At 42.4% G+C, this 21851-nt stretch overlaps 1 protein-coding gene across 2 annotated transcripts in view; it reads left to right on the top strand.

Annotated features, from left to right (window-relative positions):
- LOC105832891 (rho GTPase-activating protein gacU) overlaps positions 1-21851 on the top strand; it is a 131792-nt gene that overhangs the window by 89479 nt on the left and 20462 nt on the right. For both annotated transcript variants that reach the window (XM_028191377.2, XM_028191378.2), the window contains 2 exons: positions 11431-11550; positions 16617-16752. In XM_028191377.2, coding sequence (XP_028047178.2) covers positions 11431-11550; positions 16617-16752 — 256 coding nt within the window. The remainder of the gene's footprint in view (positions 1-11430; positions 11551-16616; positions 16753-21851) is intronic.

Here is a 21851-nt window from a genome sequence, read left to right as displayed (position 1 = left end):
TAAATTTACCTTTAAAGAGAGAGACAGAGAGATAAAAAGAGAAATTATAGTTTAACAGTAAAAATTAGTTGTTTGCTCGATAAATAGTTATCTTGTTAACTACCTTACACACACACACACACATACAAAATTTATTATAGGGTCTATATACTATGCACATTAAAGTATACAGATACACAGGCACGTACGTAGGCGAAGGATTCCATTCGCTTTTGTCTTGCTTGGAAAATCAAGCAGATATTCCGGAATAAAGTCAACGGGATAGTTAACGATGTGGCCAGAACCTTCCCGAGAACAGCACACAATTAGCAATGACTCGAGCCATTCTAATTCTAGAAACCCTTAAAACCATGGAATTAGTTTAGTTCTCGTCTTTGTCCATGGACACGTTATTCGTAAAGTTAACGCTACTATTTCCCATCTTCTTTCGCATAACCGCAATTTATTTTTCAAATTATACCAGTGACAAATGGAGAGTGCGGTGTCAACAACTAATCATAGTCGACGTCATTGGACGATATCAATGAGTTAGGAGTCACGTTCTTGCGAACCCCACAACCCATTCCTGGGGCGGCTAGGATCAGAGATAGGATCTGAATAGGAGCTCCATATACCCGGGGTCGTTACGAAAGGGGATCGGATTTCTGTGTACATCGCGTAATACCGCGTGATGTATGAATTTAATTAAGTAATTATATGAGAGAGAGAGAGGGTGAGAAGCACCGTCTACATTAATCACTACCCTATCGGTACGCATCCGTCTTCTGCTCCGTTCTTTCTTCGCGCCTTCCCGACCTTCCCTTGCGCGGCTCCGACAGATTTCGCGTTGCCGCAGAATTTCCAGCTCGCGGTAACATCCCCGAAAAGTTCCTCGCTCTCGACTACCCCTTAACGTCCGCTTTAACAATGTCTCGTGCGCTTTTTACGTCGCAATTAGCGGCCGGCAATTAGTCACGCTCTGAAGCTGTAATTTCTTCATTTTATAAATTGACGTCTCTTTCGCGCTCCATTGAAAATGGGAACGCTTATGTTCTTTACGTATCTTGAGTTACGATTGCTCGTGATGCAATTAAAATGTCGCGATTAAGCAGAAAAGTACAGATATTACATTTTATTCTCGGATATACCGTTTACCTCTTATAAATGTTAAGTGAACTTCATGAAATTCACGTAATCCACCGATCGCGTCGCGACTCGCGGCGATGCCCGGAAACGGTAACCGCGTCTGCGGCGGTATATATAACTAGACGGTAACACTCCCTCGCAGCATTTGAATCAATTACTGCCTTGGGGCTCTTAGGCAGCCCGATCCCGCATTACGAACGGCGAGTCCGGCGCAAAGTGAATTAATTAAGTATCCGTAGGTACGAAGGTTCGGGCCTATCTGAGGCTTCGGGGCATTCGAGGACGTATTAGGACACATTGATGACGGGGATTCGACGTTGAATCCCTGGCACTCCTCCCTCTTCCGGCACGATCCCGATCATGATCGAGTGTCCGATTGTGTGGCTTAATTGTTACCGCCGCCGGTGCTGTGTCGTGAACCGAAATTGCTTCGCAGATAACGCGGTTATCGCCGAGGACGCGAGTATCCTCGGCATGCCCCGCGAACATGCAGGAACGTTCACGCACAATCTCCATGAGGGTGCGACGCTCCCCCGTCACGACGAGCTTGTAATTGGAACGCGTCCAGATTTTGGTATCTCGATTATAAATCATAATTCTGATATATATTGAGATGTATTGCGAGATTCCCCCGCGCGCATGAACGAAAGCTCGATTTCGGGATTTAAAAAATGTGATTCGGGCCTTCCCGGGCGATGGCTCTTCATCAGAGAGTCAAACAAGTCTACGCTGCTTGACAGAGTTTGAGAGGGACGCATGATTGAAACCGGCGGCTGCGGCTCACCGCAGGGCCGGTGTTAGGCATTCAATGTTGCGGCAAGCGTTTCGAAAAGCTTTCGGGGTGCGACGGCGGCAGAGTCGTTAGCCCGATCCCGTGTTGCTGCGGATTTGTACGTCAAAATTCAACGTTTAGGCCGATCGGCACGTCTCGTTAATTATGCACGTATACGCGCGTGATGCGTGTCGATCCTGGGAGACGGACCGTTCGCGATCGCGTCGGGGAGGGTTGAAAGTCGGGCGGGGACGGGGAAATCAATGTCCGTTGGCGCATTCGCTTTCATTTCGCGACGAGATCGCGAGCTCCCCTCGCTAGACTGACGCGAAATTTATTCCGCGTAATACGAGCCAAAATATTCCACAACACGTAGCTTGACTGCATAAAAATTTTGCAATTTTTATAACAGAGAACACGTATAATTATAATCTAAAATATTTGTAGCGTTTAAAAATAGAGTACGTTTTTTTAGATAAATATAATTTCAAATTTACAGTGGGGTAAACGACCTTCGATATTCCTAATTAGCAACGAGGCAACAGCGTGAGATCTTCGCCGTCTGTTTCCGTAACTGCGAAGCCTTAAAAAAATGCCATTCATTTACGGGTAATCCTCGAGAAATCCGCGTTATTTTACGATCCGTCGCGAAAGTTTGTCATACTTATATATATATACAATCCCGTAAAACGGGCTAGATAAAAAGTATATCAACCGTAATCTCCCGCAGTTTGTAAACTGCCGACGATCGTCTGTAAAGCTATAACCATGATTAAACTCAGATTAAGCGATATCGGAAGCATTTACGTGTATAACACACGATGCACGCGTTGCAATGCGGTACGCTAACTAAGATGGATGATTGTTAATTATTAAGTAATGATGTCCAATCTTCGAAAAATTCCGGAGATTATAACGTCAATCAAGTCACATCGTTAATCAAGTTTGGCGTGAGTTCATAGACGGAGACATATACCGAGAATATTCAAGCATAATAAACATCATACGATGGTTGGCAAGTCCCTTGTGGAATTTCCGACACGTCATTTCAGTAATTAGGTCGTATTTACGTAAACCACATCAGTATGTGCTCTCGTGATTAAAATGCTCCTAGTTGCTTTGAGCTTCAAAACAAAGTAGATGTATTATATGATCGTGATATTTTATTTAGGTATGCTATACAAAGTTAAATAATGATATGAATTTACAAAAAAGATATAAAATACTTAAAATACACTGGAAAAAAGTAATATATTCAATAAGAAATGTTATTGCGGGCTGCCAATTACAGATATATTCAATACAATAATATATGCTATTGCAGTATCAACATTGTACTTGCATTAATAGCAAATATTATTGTATTGAGTATTTTATGTAGTTGGTAGCCCGCATATGTTACTGGCTATATTACTTTTTTTTCTGTGTAGATTCTTTTCAACTTAAAGCTTATTTAATGTTCTCTTTGAAATTATTACATCGTTTTATATATATATATATTATTACATATAGGATTTTTATATTAAAATGTTTTTATTTTATGAAATAAATCTTATATCTCGAAATATATTAAACAGTTTTCGATTATAATATATGTTCGATTGAATGATGCAACTCAAAGCGTGCAATTTAATTTAAAATTGATTTAGTGTCGGTGGTCGCATAATCCACCATCGACTGAAGAAAGCTGTAGACTCATCCAGATAAGAGTCAACCGTCGTTAACAGGGGCCTCGTTTTAATCCAGATCAACGTCGGCTAATGTCACCGGAAACGAAGCGCGTGAAATGTACCGCGAGTTATTAACGAGGTTGGCTTCCTTAGCGCAAGTTTGTGTTTTCGACGCGGCCTCGAAGGGTTAGTCCTTGTGTTCGTCGAGGTGCAAAGGCGCGATAACGCAAAGGGACCAAGACGGGACCAGCATTTTAATAATGGGGTAACTTTCCAACGGAAGCGCCCTTTTTCCGCGAGCATTCCGCATCAATTTCCATCACGAATCCCACAATTCTTTCTACACAAAGAGAATTTTTTTCTTAGAATTTACCTTTAAAAACACAGTTATCATGGGATAACATGAATATCAAAGAATTTTACTATAATTGTAATAAAACTTTTAATAATGCTAGTAATATTTATTATAATTTTGCTAAAATTATGGTAAAATTTTTCAATGTAAATGTTGTCGCATGGCTACCATAATTTTGAGGGTGACTTAAAAAAAAATTCTTCGTGTATCAGAATTAATTTTGGTGACAATATTTAAGAATATTATAAACTCGTTGCAAAAACTCGTTTGTAAAACTAAAAAATGTATATAAAATGACATAAGAAATATTATTAAATATTAGGATTTTACTACAACAGTTTCTTGATTTTTTTTTTTAATTGTATTGCAAACTCGTTTAATTTATCCATCTGTGAAATGTACATGTATATTTCTATGCATATTCAGAGAATGTGCATTTGCAATATTGGATACTGCAACTCGGTACGACATTGCGACAGTTAATTAGAAGCTACGGATTCATGCGAGAAAAGACGTTGCGATTGTTACGCGCGCAATTTCGCGATTCTGCTCGCGTTGGGTTTCGCGAGACTGAATGGGGAAAAAAATGTTGCGCCGAGATAGCCTCGCCTGGCATTTCACCATGCATTGTTCGGTCAGACAAGAGTGAAACTCAGAAACGTGAAATCGTTTTAGACCGCGCCGTCTGCGGCCGATCGTGACGAGCAAGTCTGTGTAGGCGGGATTTTAATAAACCGGAAGCTCATTGTACGACTGTTCGAGCATTGCACATGCACGAAAGCCGATGGGGAAAAGAGGATGGATGTCGGCGAGCGCAACAACGAAGAAGCGAAATGAAATGGACGTGATGAATCTCTGCCTTGAGGACTACATTATAATCGCGCTAGTAATTACGATTACAAATAATATGTGCATCTATTTTTTTTTCTGCGGCAAGAGAAACGAGAGTTAACAGAATGCCGACATAAAACTTATTGTTATTAATATTTGAGCATCGTCTCTTTTTATTAATATATTTCTAAATTGTTTATTTAATAATAGATATATTTAATGATAAATTTCTATCTGTTTGCATATGAGATAATTTATAGATTTAATGTAAAAATGAATTAAACTTATAAAATGTATATAATACGATTGATCGTTTGAAAGTGAGGCAACTGGCATTTAACAGGATTTCCGATACGTGCAAAAGTCCGTCAGCAACTTGTTAAACAAGAAAGCGGAAAGCTTCGATTTAAAACGGTCCGTGATAGAGAGGGTCGAGGATCGTCGCGCGTTGAGCTCCGTTTAACAAGAAATAAGGGTGGCCGAGAGCGGTGCCGGTTCTCAGAGAATCTCTAAGACGACTTTGGAACCAGGATGCTTTCGCCGTGACGGTGGCGCGTCTTTTCCGAAAACTCCTGCCGAGGGGGGGGGGGGGGGGAGGGGGCTCTATGATGTTGCAACGGGGTAGTCCCAAGGAGAAACTTCTAAAATCAATTAGCAGCCCCTTAGGCAATGGGGTTCCATTCCCGCGCCCGGAGGACCCTTTCCATCATAGGATAAGGGGTGATAAGGAGGGGTCGACGTTTATCCCAGTAGAGGAACCGACGGAACAATCACGGCGCTTCTGCGACTACGTGAACGTTTCGGCAGCCGGGGGATCGTGTGCGCGTATGTGCAGGTACCTGCGGTGGTTGCATCGAATCGACACACAACCCTTCCGCACTGTTTGCAGCTTCCCACGGCCTATGGCGCACCCTGATTACCACGGGATTACTTAAACCACTTAGGAACAGTGATTTTTGTCATGAATTTATTGGAACATTTAAACGGATTTAGGTAAATTTAACGTTAGTAGGACGACTAGCAAGATTATGAATCTTTTTAATTAAACGAAGTTGTGCGATTTAATTACAAATTATCAGTTCTCACTTTTTAATTGTAAGTAAAAAATTTTGAATTTCTATAGTCTGTTATTTAATAATTGTGAAGAAACTATAGATGCCAATCTCTCTGAAAGAACGATTCATTAAATAATCGACGTTTTCGCCACGCAATTTGGTTGCCAGGAAAAATTAATTACATTCTACGCTGAGAGAGCAATTTTCACGGTCGTAAAGTTTCATTGTGGGAGAATTCGTGCATTTCATTTCGAGTGCTGTTTAAACTTTTACCCAGAGGGATACCTCGGCGAGACAAGTTAAGGCGATATGTTTAAGCGGACCACCGTCCTTTCTCCAGCAAAAGTTTAACGATTCCATTTAACGCGCGCACTTGAAATCGCGTGTCCGACAAAGTCTATCTATTGGCGAAGACACGCCAACAAGATTACGAAGTCAAAGTTTCAAGATCGCGAGTTCTGTCCTTGGCGTGGTGCTTATTCTAATTGAGCGGCATAAACGAAGATCTTACGGTCCTTGTGGACTGTCAAGAACGCAGAAGTTGAGGGAAATGTTGATTCGCATTCACATGGGAACTTTGAAACGTAGATGATCATCTAATAAAAATATGTATGACCAAAGTAAAAATAATATTCAAAATATAATGATAAATGAAAAATATTCTTTTTTTACTTGTAATATAAAATACTTTTAAAATATAAAATATATATTCGCCGTTCTCATATATAGTCTCATTTTTTATAGTATTAGATATTCCTTTGCAGAGATTACGGTTAAAGAGGCTTTGTTAGCTATCCGCGATAGAGGGACGAGAAAGAAATGCACGAGGGGGGACAAGAAAGATGAAGCGAGTCTAAGAAAGGCGGATGATTAGGGACCGTTGGGCCGAGACCCTTAGTCTGTCTTATTGCTAGTACTCGATTTCTACAGCAGCAGAGTTCCTCGTTCGACTTTGAGCGAGTTAGGTTCTCTTTGAGCAACTTGTCGGACCCTCCGTGACCCTACAAAGGGCTGTGACAAAAAGGAGCATAGTCCTTCGGTAGGCGTTTCGGTTCGAATAAGGCGTCTAAAGCACATCGAATCGGCCGAGGAACACGCAGGTCCCTTAAATGAGGACGAAAGGACTCCTAGATGCTGTGGTCGTGGACCCTTAAATTGTAAAATCATAGTCCTCATATTCTTGTTGGAACGACGATGTCTCGAATCGAGAAAGTATTGATATAAAATATCGTGAAAGCTTAAGAATTCTCAACGATAATATTTATTCTGATTTAATATGATAACGCAAGTTCTTTTTTTCTCATATTTCTACTCTTCAAAGAAATCTTTCGTCATAATAAAAAAGTAGGGCTAATGGAAATAAATCTCGATGATAAATTCGAAGGTTAATGAACTTCTTTATACTTTATCTTTTTTCATCATGCTTGATTCGCACCGGCTCATGTTATTTCAGAATATTCGTTCGCGCATCATCGCCTTCGCGAATATATCGAAGAATCTTTTTTTCTCGTCATCGCCCGGTTGCCCCGGGGTGTGCCGGGGGTAAACGTAACGAATGTACATCGGAAATAATATCCAAAGGAAGAGCGATGAGTATATCTGGGAAATTCGTGATGAAAATGTCGGGTCGTTGTGCGCTGCTATCAAATAGGACGTCAGATAGCCCCGGGTGACTTCGCTCGTTCCATCGCAGACGCAGTTCGTGAAACTTTAACGTGTTTATCTCGTAGCGTTAGATCGAATCAGATTGCCGTAATGTGGAAAATGAGAAGAGCGAGTCCCCGAAGACTCCGTGCGCACTTTCGCTCATCGTCAATCATAGTTAACCCGGTTCATCGATCTTTAGCTCCCTTTATGGCGTTCTTTATGGTCTGACTCATTGCCTAGGTCGGCGAAGAAAGTAGCGACCTACTCTATACTTTACGAAAACTCGCCGAAGACGCTGGACGGCTAAACGGTAATAATAGTTTTGTCGAGGAGATGATTAAGATGAGCTTTGGTAACACGAATTGCGAATTTACGATTGAATTCACGATCATATATATCGTTGTCCTTTTTTCGATTCAGAGAACGTTCGTTGAAACAATACAATGTGAGCATTTACTGGCCGCAATGCAAATTTACTCCCGAAACGTTACGCGCACAGTTTGATGACAAGCATTTAGGGATTCTGCAGAGGTATCAACACCGGGACCCTTAGCTATTCAAGTCGTAACCCTTCCCAGTTAGATTTAATTATGTCATCGTCAATCGATCTGTTTGCACAATTTACCCATTACACTGCGCTATACGATTTAACGATTCTTCTAATACAATTGTACGCATTGCGTCGCAAACTAATGATTCGTATTTCAATAAGTCGCAGTAACAGATTCACGTTACTGCGATTTTTATTAAGTTTTATAAATGCAAAATTCTATTAAAAATCGTAATAAAAATACCGCTCTGCGAACAATATCTTTTATAGAATATTATTTTTTAAATAAAATTAATGTGTGACTATACAATTATTATACTACACAACTATAACATTTTTTCCACAAAAGACGTGCGAAGCATTTAATGAAATAAATCAACGAAAATTACGATAAATGGGAAAATTAACAGTTATACCTTGACGCATATATGTGATAAACTGTGCAAGAAGTTCCACAGAATAAACATTCCACTCATAGTTTGAGTTCGGAGGACAATCACTAATATCACCTCCTATTACCATAGTTCTCCGGGAGAAAGCATTCGCCCATTATGTGAGAACATTGATCAGATTGTTTCGCTAGAGACGCCACTTAAGAGAAACTTATAACGTTATTGTTCCTGTCGAAAGACATGTATTGTGTAGCATTTGCGCCGATTAGTTCTCGTAATTGCAACGAAATTCCTGTCATCCAGCTGCAATTTTTTATACTAAATGGATCGGGATTAACGATCGTAGAGTCGTGTATCACGCGCTTTACGCGCGAAAAGCGAGACACAGTGTTCAGAAATGACCAGGCCGAAAGGCAAATCGCGAGGAAGGCCGATGCGCTCCCCGCGGGGCAAATTTCCGATTTATTCAAGCTCGCTCCCGAATACTTGGGAGCCCATAAAGAGAATGAATGGGATTGTGGCGGTCGCCGCAATGCTCAGGGCTGCTTTAGGGGTTCATGAAATACGCGCTCATCGTTCTCTCTCTCTCTCCTTCTTTCTCTCCTCATCTTTCACTTTCTGTCCTTCTCTCTGTCTCTCCTTTTGGACTTTCTCTGCTCCTTCCCGCCCTCCGACTCACGCTGTCGCGCTTGGTTCCCCCTTTTCGCTTGTCCCCCAATGCGCTCTTTACCTCCCCCTCCCTCACAGCTCTTCGCGAATCGAAACTCCTCTCTGCAGGGTGGCCAGCGGTATTACCATGAATTTACATAGCCTCGCTTCGAACTCCGAACATATTGCGCTGCTTTGATTTATGCGAAACATTTGCTAAATATTCCGGCTTAATCTCGGCCACGCGAAATACCGTTGCGGGAGAATTAACGCAGACTCGCGGTCGCATTCGCATAACGATACACCGAAGCGCAGCGTGCTTCTTCGGGAACATAGTAAACAGATCCGCAGAATGCGGTAAATAGGCACTTTATATATGTCAGTCCGTAGGAGAGAGAGCTTTCGACCTAACTCAATAGCAAGCGCTCGGGAAAACTCACGCGGCGTCGAAGATTTACGGGAAAACAAATCATTTTGGGAGACACCCAGGGATCACCCGGTGAAAATATCTATTTCGGCAAACTTTAAGGATTACGCGCGCCGTGATTTATGGCCGCGTCGGCTAGATGCGTACGAGTCACGCGTCATATTTTAATATTTCATGAATAACTCATAGACTTGATAGAATAAAAATTGTACGGGGTTAAAAAATCATTTCCGCTGTAAAGTCAATATTCATGCTGTGCTCGTTAATATGTTTAGATTAAATGTATGACTCTGTTAGACAAAATACTTCGTTCAGATAGAACATTCCGTATTATCGATTAACGGATAATGTTTAGTACAACGTGTGAAATATGATTCCCAGTTACACGGATTCCCATTGGTAGTTCTCTCGGATTTCCTCACGTTCACCCTATCGAGCCGGCCTAGTTTGCTACTTGGCTTCCTCCTTGGCGGTGCCAGCAGATACACAGTTCGGCAAGGGGTAGGTGCTGAACTCTTGAAGCCGGTGAAGTACGTAAAACTACATTGCTTAGCTCCAATTTCACGACTTTGGCTCAAATGAACGTTAATCTGTTTTACTATCGCTCCGGATTCGTTTACCGGCGAGCGCGCTGTTGTCTGACCACACGCGTTCCAGTACTACTGTCGACTACTAGCGCCGTAAAATCAAGTTAAGCAATTTTACAAAGCGGAGAATTCTCAGAGAAGTTACGCGCGCGGTCCGTATCATTTTTTGCACACCGTGCAAAATCCGTGTAAAATAACTTGCTGATTGCTTACTCCAATGCAGCTCTCTGCGAATCGATTTTTCTGCCCGGTGCTGCACCGCCAGCCGCTAAGTGCTAGTTGCGCCATTTCGCAATGCCTCCATGGCTATTTCCACTTTCCCGCGAACCGATCGCCCACTCATTCCATTCCCTTCGTTGTTCTTCGACCGTTTATCTCTCTCTCTCTATTTTTTTTTTTTGTTTCGTTTCCCACTTCACATATTCATACGGCGCTCTCTTCTCACAATAAACGCGGACCATTTGCATGCAGAGTCCCCGCGCGAGAACAAAACTCCCTTCTGCAAGCCGAACATCCCCGTGGACTCTGCCACCACCGCTCCCGGTTCTCCGACGCGATAAGCCGCCCCCGGGGATCCGCGATTGTCTCGATTTATATGCACGCATAGACGTAGGCCGTGGCCACGCTCTCGGTTCTCGCGTAGACCGGATGGGACGAGGCATGTTCACGCACCGATAGATCGATTCTCCGACAGACAGTAAATATCGCTGATGAGCCGGTCCAGTCAGCGTCGACGGGGATTTGAGGACGCGGAGGCGGTCTGGGGTGCTTACCCTGCGATTTGTCGAGTGGCAGAAATCCTCTGCTGTTCGACGTTGGATACTTCACCGTGGATTTTCATCCGCCGGTCGTTCTTCACTTTTTCAGCAATATTTTGCGTATTTTCTCTCCCCGCACGGAAGAGGTGCGTGCTTCAATAGCGCCGGGGCTAACTAGACGAGAACAATGACTGGTTTGCTGTAGCTGTTCCAAGGATTTAAATGAGAACTTGTTTCTATTCTTTGGGGAAATTGTGTTACAAGAATATAATAATATAATCTTGTAATAATAAACATACACATTGTTATCGTTGTCAGTTTATGAAGATTAGTATTCTTTATGCGACTTTTTAATTTTAATATAAGATTAAAAATCAGCTCTCGTGCGAGTTGGTGATACGTACTTAAAGAGCGTGGGCGAAGTTTTTCAGTTATCGGAGTTCGCGTCATTTGATGAAAAGTCATCCCTTACAACTTTGAAACTCTATTAAGGGTAGGGACACGAAGAGCGATGAAAGTTGGAGAGAAAATTCTCATTGGACGGAGTGGTTAATGGGAAATGGTAATAGAGCGGGCACGATGTATATCATTTTTCTCTCACTTGTGCTTGCAGGTATCGTTGTGCGACGATTACAGTCTACCTGTCGACTTCGTGAATAAGAGACGCCCTGCTAGCGCTGCGGCTGCAAGCTCAGCGGTGCAATGGACCCTGCCGAGTCCTACTGTGGAGAACGTAAGTGGTTTAATGTTTTATGAAGAATTGTAATTGAAATTGAAACCGACCGTTTAATTTACATTTTAAGCGCAAGATACCCAAAATCTTTCTATAAACGAGTGATTTACTTTACATAGTTTAAGTTTAACAGTTTTTATTGCAAACCTCACCATTATTCTGTCATGATACGTTATGTGATTCAGTTATGTAACAGTAGAGTATATATCTACAGCACTTTGCATGAAAAATTTAATTAAGGAAATCACACGGCGACAATATATAACTTAGAATAATGCTTCTACGCAGTGCGGCATTATTGCGGTAACGGTGAAACTATTCACCGCAGTCGCGCCTTTTTATCTGTATTCACAGTTCAATGAATTCTGCGTTAAGCAAACACGCTATCGTTACACGTTCACGCGTCCCCATTGTGGTACATCCCCAATCCAAAAAGTTTATCGATATTTTCCTCCTGCGACGTGCAGTGAATCAAAAAGGTCAGGGGGTTACAATTTTTTTCACAGAAAAACAAAGTCTTTCAAATAATTTTTGTATAATCTCCAATGAAGTATGTTGTCTAGTAATGTTACACTAAATTCTATTTTTAATAAGAAAAGTACTACAAAAATAGTCAATTAAATTTAATTAATCAATATTAATCCTTCGTGAACAATGTAAATAAAAGACAGATAATAAAACAAAGATTTATCTATTAAAAATAAACGATTGATTATAAAAAACAAAAACGTAAAAATGTGTTAATTTCTGACTAATTGATAATCGAAACTTCAGATATACGTTTGCGTATATTTAGAAAAACTACAGCAGTTTTAGAACCATCAAAGTTAATTTAACTTCATATAGTTCACGGAAGGTTAATGCTAAAAATTCATAAAGCATTGCAAAATTGTAATGTCTAATACTGAAAACAAAGTATTACGTTTAGATCCAAGGAGTAGATAAGAAATGTTAAAACAAACATCCTATACGTACAATATTCCTCGTTTTTCTCTTCTCTGCTTACACTGCGCGTATGACGTCACTTCCTGTAGCTCGAGTCGTTCTGTCGGCTAACGATAGTATTGATATTTTTCCAACGCGGACGACCGGGGAATCGGCCGAAGGGAGAAATATAATTACAGTGGTGACAAAATACCCTCCGGGCGCGGTAACGCGAAGGGCATCGCGGGAGCATTGGATAAAGGGCGTCAGAGAGTGCGAAAGGTGGTAACAACGGACGCGAAAAGGAACGACGAGGAGCATCGGTGACAGGGCGGTGACTTCCGGCGTTGCTTATAATTGCTCCGCCATTTAGTTTCTGGTGCCTGGGGTTAGCCTTCGAGCTCTCCGCCTAAACGCTGTGGCGGTGACAAAATTTGCCTTCGTGCGTTCTGCGGTTACATCTCGAAAGTTAGCATGTTTTGTGGTTTTCTCGCGAAGAAACGGAGTAACTGATAGAAGTGAACATTTCCGACAATTATGCACAGGGAGAATGGTTTCGCGGTGTAAAGTTTTAATCTGAAAATTTAGCTGGACACAAAATAATTTTGTTGGGTTATCAAAATAATTATGTAGGAACCTCATCAACTATAACGGGGAATGTTGTAAAAAGTTTTGACATACAGAAACTTGCTTGAACTGATTATATAATTATTTTAATGGTTCAACAAAATTATTTTTAGATCTGCATTTAGATAAATTTTTTTAGGTACTTTAATAAAGTTGTTTTTTCCATGTCCAATTAGTCTTTCTGATTATTTAATATTACGACTAATCTCTTCACGCATCCACAAATTGTTTGACAATCTTTTCAGTAATTAAGCAAAGATAAATTTTAGATATTTTTTAAATAAAAATTTTTATAAATATTTGTGTAAATAATTCTTACAAATTTAAAAGATACTTTCTAAATTTCCGTCTTCGCGCCCCCCTGGTTCTGCATTTATTTTATACATTATCACTTTTTTATTCATCACCATGTTTGATATGTTAATTTGAAAAAATTTAATTCGTTGCCGTCAGCCCGGCGTCTGATTACTATACAAATAAACGGAAATACGGACCGTGCCGCACGACCGTCGCAAGGGAGTTCATAAAAGAAAGAGAAAGAAACGTCGTAGAGAAGGGACGACACCTGAGTGTGCCGAACAAAAGTTTCCTTCGCTTCGTTGTCACCGACAACCCCCGCGAGCGTCGCAACGAAACGATGGGGGAGTGTGACAAAGACAGAAAGCGGGTGCCACTTGACTCGAGAGGGTGAATCGTTATGAGTCGCGCTCGTAAGCCCTACTTAATACTTTAGCGCTTTATTTTATGCGTGAGATCGAGCACTGGTGTTACTCGCATTTATCACTATAACAAAAGGCTTTAGGGCGTAGAACTTTAACGGAGAGACGTGTCTTTCGAGAGTTCGCAGTTATACGACTTCGGTATTTTCTCTCTTCTTCGTCAACCCGCAAAACTTCGATTCGCAATTCCCTCCCGTTACGTTTCAATCATAAAAGGCGCCCGATTTATTTGTTCGATAAACGGAGCGGAGCGACGTGCGAGCGATCGGTGGAATGCCCGAGGGGACTCGTCGCCATTTGTACCGAGTCGAATTTACGAAAGCGATTAACTCACGAGGCGAGGAAAATTACGTCGAAAAGTGAGCGTAATTAATTCCCGACTAGTTCGGAGGGAACGCGCGAGAATTCCGGAAAAAATTGACTCCGTGAGCAAAGTGCTTGATGCCGCGCTCTTTGTGCGATGTCCCTCTCGGACGAGAGCGAGAGTGATTGATACTCCCGCCGCTAAAAAGCGCTTTTACGTGCGTCTTATCTTACATCGCTCATTTTTCTCGCAGCTCCCCGCTTCTCCTCCCCGCTTCATCTGCGCCATTATCTGCATACTGTTAATGATGTCTTGTACTATCGTGGATACTGCGGAAAATACTGGTTCGCCAGTGCCATGTACGAAATTAAGAGCGATCGACGTCGCTGACGTGACGTTTCCTCGAGAGTGCCGTTCTGTGTAACGGCGTTATTTATGTTATGAACCATATCACTGTTCGCCATTAATGTAGCTCGACTCTTTACACGGTGCTGCAACATTTATATTTATGTCTCGGTAGAATTATTTTCAAAACGGCAAGTTTCATTTTTTTATATTTAATACATTTTTATATTTAAATTTATTTTAATGATTAAATTCTATATTGAAAAATTATACTATTGATTTGTACCTATACCCTACTCCAAAATGTATCATTTAAAAAACAGCATTTGTATCACCATAGACTCGTAAAGTCGGGAGATTAAGTCAGCTGATAATTACGCCAAATTATAACGCAGTGACCAAATAATCGGATTAAACCCTTCGATAAATCGAACGGGATTAACGACTGAATATGATAGGGTGTGATGCGTACTATTTGCATTGCATTCGGCACAATCCTCAAAGTGGTCAAACGGTTTACACGCGAAGGGAAATCCGGGCGGCAACTTGGCAACGCTCTGCGTATTTATTATTTGCCATCGCTTTTCCGCCGCCAACGCCGCGCACGACAGCTTTGCAGATTTACTTTACCCGCTTAACGAGGCATCGATAAATCCGTGCGTTTTCACTCGCCGAATCGAACGGGCAATTCGATTTCTCATCGCACGTCGATAACCCCGCGTAATCGTTTTCGCAACCACCGGCGCGATATTCGGCGGACGCGTTCGCGCTCCGCGGAAAGTCGAGTCAGCCCGTTCGTCATCGGATTTGCGACAGACGATCGAGCGGCCTCCACCACTGCTCCATCACTGCTTGCGAAGTCGCCTCGCCCCTTCCCCCCGTAATTTCCGTATAAACATCTACGAATTTATCCATTCCGCGGAGAAGGGCGATCCTCGCGCGACGGAGGAAGGTAAGGTGGTTGGAAGCAATCGACTTCGTCTTCGAAACAGCCCCTGGAGGCATAGCGCTCAACTTTGGCAGGAGAATTCCAATTTTGGGCTCTTTCAATTTAAGGCTACTTGTCTTCCCCGCCGTCGCCTTCTCGACCGTCTTGCATTGCCGGGATGTCTGCTCGTTTCGCCCTGCTGAGCTTCCTTAAGGCACTATCTCATTTCTTCTTTTACTTCGTTTCCCCAGCCGTCGATACAACGTGGGGCCCGAGAAGAGAGAGAGAGAGAGAGAGAGAGAGAGAGAGAGAGAGAGAGAGAGAGAGAGAGAGAGAGAGAGAGAGAGAGAGAGAAGCTTTCATTGATCGACTCTCCTTTTCATTCAGCGCCGAAAATCTGCACTCTTCGTCGTTTACTACCCGAGGGGAGATCGTCGTTATTTTTATTATCATTACTATCATTAATATTGGCGAAGCACCGATCGTGTAATCGCGGTGGGACTGAACGGCTTCCGCAGGAAATACGAGAAACCCTTCCTCGCTCGTGGTCGATTGAATTCAGTCTAAAGGAATTTACTTCTTCCCATCCGTTCCTTCAGGTTGAGATAAGGTCGAGACGGTTAAAACGAACGTGACGTGCAATTCACGTTATGTTAGTCGTACTAAGATGTATTATGCCTTCAAGCCTTAATCTTTATACTAGCCGGGATACTAATGCTTCGTCGTCATCTGGCCGATTATTTGAGCGCTACGTTTAATCCACTGAGACACACGTGGCAGCGGAAACAAATTGTCGCCACAGTTGTTTTCTCTCGAAATAACGATCATCATTTAGGGGAACGGCTGGAATCGCGTCCCCTCGAGCCCCGGCCAAGGTATTACCGCAATTGGCTGCATTCAGGACCAGAAAATGTTACCGAGCTCTGTCGTGTAAATTTAAACGAAGTTATCTCTGACGATAATCCTTCTAAAAAAAGGTTCTCTCCGGGGACAAAGTCGAGAGAACACAATGTTACCAAATTAGTATTATTACAGCAATTTAGACCAATTACTCGCTTCATATGTCTTTCCCGTGTCATTATATGTCGCGGTATGTCAGGAAGAGAATTCTCTAATGAGAAGGCGCGAGATCGATCGCTATTTCAAACGCGAAGATGTACTACATACGGAATCTCTTTCGCGTAAGAACGGAAGGAAACAATTTGTGTTCTGTTTGCAGGCGGAAATCGAGGTTGTGGAACAATACAGCGACCCTAGAGACAGCAAGAGCAAAGCGTACGTAGAACCGGGAGCGGAGACGTCTCTGCCGACGATTTACAGCAGAGCAAATCGCAACTACTGTCGACCGTATACAGGTAAATCTTTTCTTTAAGCCGACATTGTAGTCAAGATAATACGAGGATTTAATTTTAATACATTTAATTTTACTGCATGTTGGCTGTATATACAAATAGCGCTCCTCTATTTTGAGATGACAAAGAGATGCTGGGAGTATTTAATATAAAATTCATTACGTCCTACTTCTGCATGGTTCAATAAAAAAAAAATTCGATTGATATTAAAATTACATTTTCCGACTTTATATCAACGATATCGACATAAATATAATACTTTCAATTATGTAATTAATATTATTACACAGTATTAAATATTTTTAATTTTGTGTTGAGTAATAAAGAACGTAATAAAGTAATAGCGATAAAATTAATTGTGTGGTATTCGAAATATGAGACCTGCTTCCGTAGTGCTGAATATTAGCTCAATGTTCGGATCCTACATTGATTGATCACTGACGGCGGCCGATAAGTTCCGGGATAACGCAGTTGAGCGGAAATTCTCATGCCAGGGCGCAAATTAATGTGGCGAGCCGCCGGTGTTACGGCCGATACTACGACGTACGAATTATCGAGGTAACAACTCAGTTAGCGTCGAGTAAGAGAGGGAGAAGAGCTTCCCTCGATAATTGAACGGTACGCACAGGTTGGTCGCGAGCGGCTAACGGATTAATCGACGGGGTCGGGCGAAATAGGGGATCGTCTCTTTTCCACGGTAGATGATACTCGCTGATTCCGTGAGATTACAAAACTGTCGGGGCCAGGGATTCGTTGGAACGAGAGTTGGAAACTTTCGGGGTCTTCGCACGACGCAGGGTCTTGAAACGTGTCCGACGCGGAAACTTCGGAGATGTGTTAGCGAGAGCTGCGGACTAAATTCCTACTGCGGTAGCCTCGCGAAGGAATGCTGGATGTGTGGGATCGTGATTAACCTTGCACGATTGTGTCCCGCGTGTACGATACGAGCCTGATTCGCAACCCTCGTCGCGCGTCACCGACACTCGAGTATGCAGATTGCCGTGTAACACTGATCCCGAGTAAACACCAGCGGAATTTGCATCCTTACCATATTCATGGGCTTTTAATTCGCAAGTCATAGTGGATGTGGCAAGGATCAACGCGAGGCCTATGCAAAGATTTACTTCCTTCGGAACAGGACAGGAGAGACGTGTGATCCCTCGACCCGTGCTTTTACTTTTCCTAGCAACATGTTGCCAAATGTATTGTACGTGCTGTTATCAGACGAGAAGCACAATCTATTTCGCTTCTTTTGTCATCGGTACATCGGTATTGGCTTCTTCTAACACTTCTTTTGATAAAATCTCCGCGGCGAGGCTCTCGACAGGAACATTATGAGATTAAAAGAGTAAATTGTCGTCCTTGCCATTCGAGGAATTCCTTTCGTGAGAATTGAATCAGCAGTCGCGTCGATGGGGGTGTATGTAAGGGAAGCAGACGATCGCGCGCGCGCGTGAGGGTGGACCGAATGGAATTTTCAGACTGGCCGCTTTATAAAAGGGTACCGATGACGCTGAAATGTCTGGACGGTTCGCCGCCCTCCGTTAACTTCCGGCGGCAGTGTTCCCGCCGTTGTCCGTTACTACAAGCTCGGCTCGTTCGCTCGTTGGCATGAACTTTTCGGTCTCGCGAACTGTCCCCGACGTTTACTTGCCATCGACACCACGCGCGGCGTCCCGCCTCCCATAATATGTCGTGTGATATTTAATTAAACTTCCCATCCCTGCGCCGCCGAGCCACCCGCAGTACCGCCCGTCCGCCATTCTCATTCCGCTTTCATAGTCCGTAAAGTTTCGAGGGGTATTTTCGGCTTGTGTGCCTGCTCGCTACCGCATTTTCCGAGCGTCGTTCTACTTATTATAACCGCGCTTTACAGTCAGCCCTCCCGACAGATTTTTCTTGCTCTTCTCTGGAGCACGCACTTTGCCGCGAGTTAAATCAAATACGGCACATTACCCTGTTGGCGATTTACGTCGAGCTAAAAGAGAAACATTATTTCGTCAAATCAATTTTTAATTTTTTAAAATAATTACATTTAATCGCGGAAAAAATATAGATACAATATATCACTACACTGACTGTTCCATAATTATTCGAGCCAGTGGCAATTCCGAAACACTCGTATATTCTGCCTTCTTTCAATTTGTTTCAAATTATTGCATATTAATTAAATATATTTTTTTATAAAGAAACTTGTCATAATTTTAATTACGCTCAATATCACGCGAATGTACGTTATGGTGAAAGAACTTTTGGGCAACTCCTCGTTTGTTCGTGCGACCCCTCTTCAAAGTTACCCTCATTTCAATTACTGGTACCAGGTGACTTGTAGCTCATTCCGCATCCCCGAGCAGTTAACGCCCGTGCGGGTCCATCGTATGCAAATGTCAATCCGTCCGTCGGTTTGTCCGTCCGAGCAGGAGAAGGCGGGTCCGGTGTTCATCAAACGCTGTTCAAAAGCTGCCGATGTATATACATATATTTGTTAGCGGAAATTTATACCCCACTGTATATAGAACACTGACAAGAGAGCCGCAGACTTTGCCTTTTTCTTTTATTGCTTTAAACAATCGCAACACTTGAGCTTTAATGATATTTCGTAAGGAAAATATTTATAATCTTTTCTATATCTTTTTTTATGTTTTTTATATTTTTTCATTAATGATTGGATTTATACGAGTTAAATGTGTGTGATATAAATGAGCACGATATACATTTGTCTCCTTCATATCCCCAGAAGACCAGAGTGGCCTAACCGTGTACTCCCCAGGCCTTGAGTAGCTAGGGTACCTCGGGGTTGCCAATCCCGTACTCACGCACAGATGTGAGCCCCTGAGGGAGTCTAACTTCATTGTCCAGCTAAATACAATGAAATACGCGATGATAACGATTAAGTATACTCGAGAATACTCGATTTTTATATACCCTGTATACTCAGTTTCCGTACTTTACGTATGCGAATGACTTGCATTATACGAAAATTTGATCGTTGTGAAGATGAATAGTTCAACAAGATTCTTGTGTCTCTCCGATCTCATCCTTCTTTGTTCGCTCTTCCCGTCTGTCTCTCTACCTCTTTCTCTTCCTCGCCATTTCCCTTTCCGCCTTACTTTGGGATACGCCGCACCCATATCCCTCACTTTCTCGCGTCGTAAACTACATCATTTACAAACTGTCACCAGCATAATTCCGGTTCGTCCGACGGTAAGTACGTGCTCAGATCTGGAGGCGAGATCTTAATCCCCGCGCAATTTTGCATGCTAAATTCGTGAATCGTGACGAGATGGAAAGTTCATCGCGTATAGCGGTATCGAGAGACGCGTCTTGCAATATCGGAATGGTTGTTGCATTGACATCAAAGCCTCTAACTACGCGGTTTTCATCAGAAGAAGTCATTTGAGAATTCAGTTAAAAGTGTTATTGGATTTGGTCCGAAACTGTCGGACATTGCGTCCTCGTTAGCAATACGTACTGGGAAACGAATTTAACGTCCTAATCATATCATTTCGTTTCGTTTACCGTAAAACCGAATCCCCCCCCCCCCCCCCGATTGGCGACCGGTTTTAGCTTTCTCTTTGACAATTGGCCCTTTTGGATATTCATGCTGAGAGTGCAGGGTGAATAAAAAGTGGTTAACGAGATTTGTACGTGAATAATGTTTCCAAATAACTTTTTGCGAGGATTGTTTTTTTTCATGCTGAGAAAAATGCATCGCTTGTAAAAGTTTTCTTTGTCCATTATGTAATAAATAAATAATATTGTTACGTTATGTGTGACCGATTGCAAATTAACTCGATACGAAATTTTTTAAATGACACGCGTAATTTTGTCGCTTTATACTCGGCAGGCTCGGAGGCCAGAGGTCGCTAGTATACCACGAAGCTAACCCTTCTTCAGGAGGGAGCCCTTGAATTCATTTCATGGGCAATTACAATTAGCATTTATGCCACGATTTGCATATCGTTGCGAGACAATTTTGCGCGCGCTTGGCCTAATCTCTGTGTCAGATGCTTTCCCGTCGTGCAAGAAACGTTCATAGCTGCTGAAGATCACCTATCTTACCGTATAAACTACTGAAATTTCCGGCGAGACCCCTAACCCTTGAGATAACGCTTGGCACAGCGAGAGGAATCTAACAGAGAGAAGTCGCATTATATTCACAATTAATTTTTTAAGCAAAATATTGCGAAATGTCATCTGCTGTAACTTTTCAATTTTTTTTAGCCCCTAACTTTCGCGGCGAGTAAATCTCAAATAAAATTTCTATTGTAAAGGTAGAATTGAGTATCCACACGTCAAAGGGTACACGAGTCCTGATTGTAATCAGAATTGCGTCGCACGATTTGAAAACGAATACGGGATTTCTCGTTAACTTGATGAGCCGCCGCACAGTGAGCAACGGAACGTAAGATTGAATTTGAAAGCAAAAGTAAACTCGCGACACGATTAATTCGAAGAGTCCATAAAGAGGTGAGTACACACGGTTCGCGGACGCTCGGCGGGTAGGTTATTGGGCACGTTCGATATCTCTCGGTTTATCTCCGCCGGACTCGACCCTTTCCACCGCAAACGATTGTGCTCACGTGTGACCATCGACGTAGATTTCAATTGCGCAATGTCTACCGACAGGGAAACGAATAATCCATGCGTCGCGCTGTTCCCGGTGAGCGACAGCTTTGCGCCACATCTAGCACCCTACCCCTTTTTACCGCCGCGAAACCCTTCTGAGCGAGCCTAAACATTGATTGTATTGCCAATAAAATCAATTGAAGTTAACGATGCAGTGCTGCATTCGCATAGTTGCTCTTAATAGGGAGCGAAATCGCCATCGAGGCGATTCAGCCGAAGCGTGAAGGGATGTAGGGCTGTGTTAAAGATTTTTCTGTGCATCCTGTCGAATAAGAGAGAGAGAGAGAGAGAGAGAGAGAGAGAGAGAGAGAGAAATTTATATCACACTATATAGAAAATATTTTAGAGATCACTATTTTAATTTGTTATTTTAAGAAGAGTTTTTTTCTTATAATTATATCTCTTACAAGCAAAAGACTAAATGGAATTACCATTTGATGTTGGTACGAACTTTTCAACAAGCAAACAAACAC

Source organism: Monomorium pharaonis, chromosome 1 (assembly GCF_013373865.1).
Source record: "Monomorium pharaonis isolate MP-MQ-018 chromosome 1, ASM1337386v2, whole genome shotgun sequence".
NCBI classification, from domain to species: Eukaryota; Metazoa; Arthropoda; class Insecta; order Hymenoptera; family Formicidae; genus Monomorium; species Monomorium pharaonis.
This window is presented reverse-complemented; position numbering and strand designations above follow the sequence as displayed.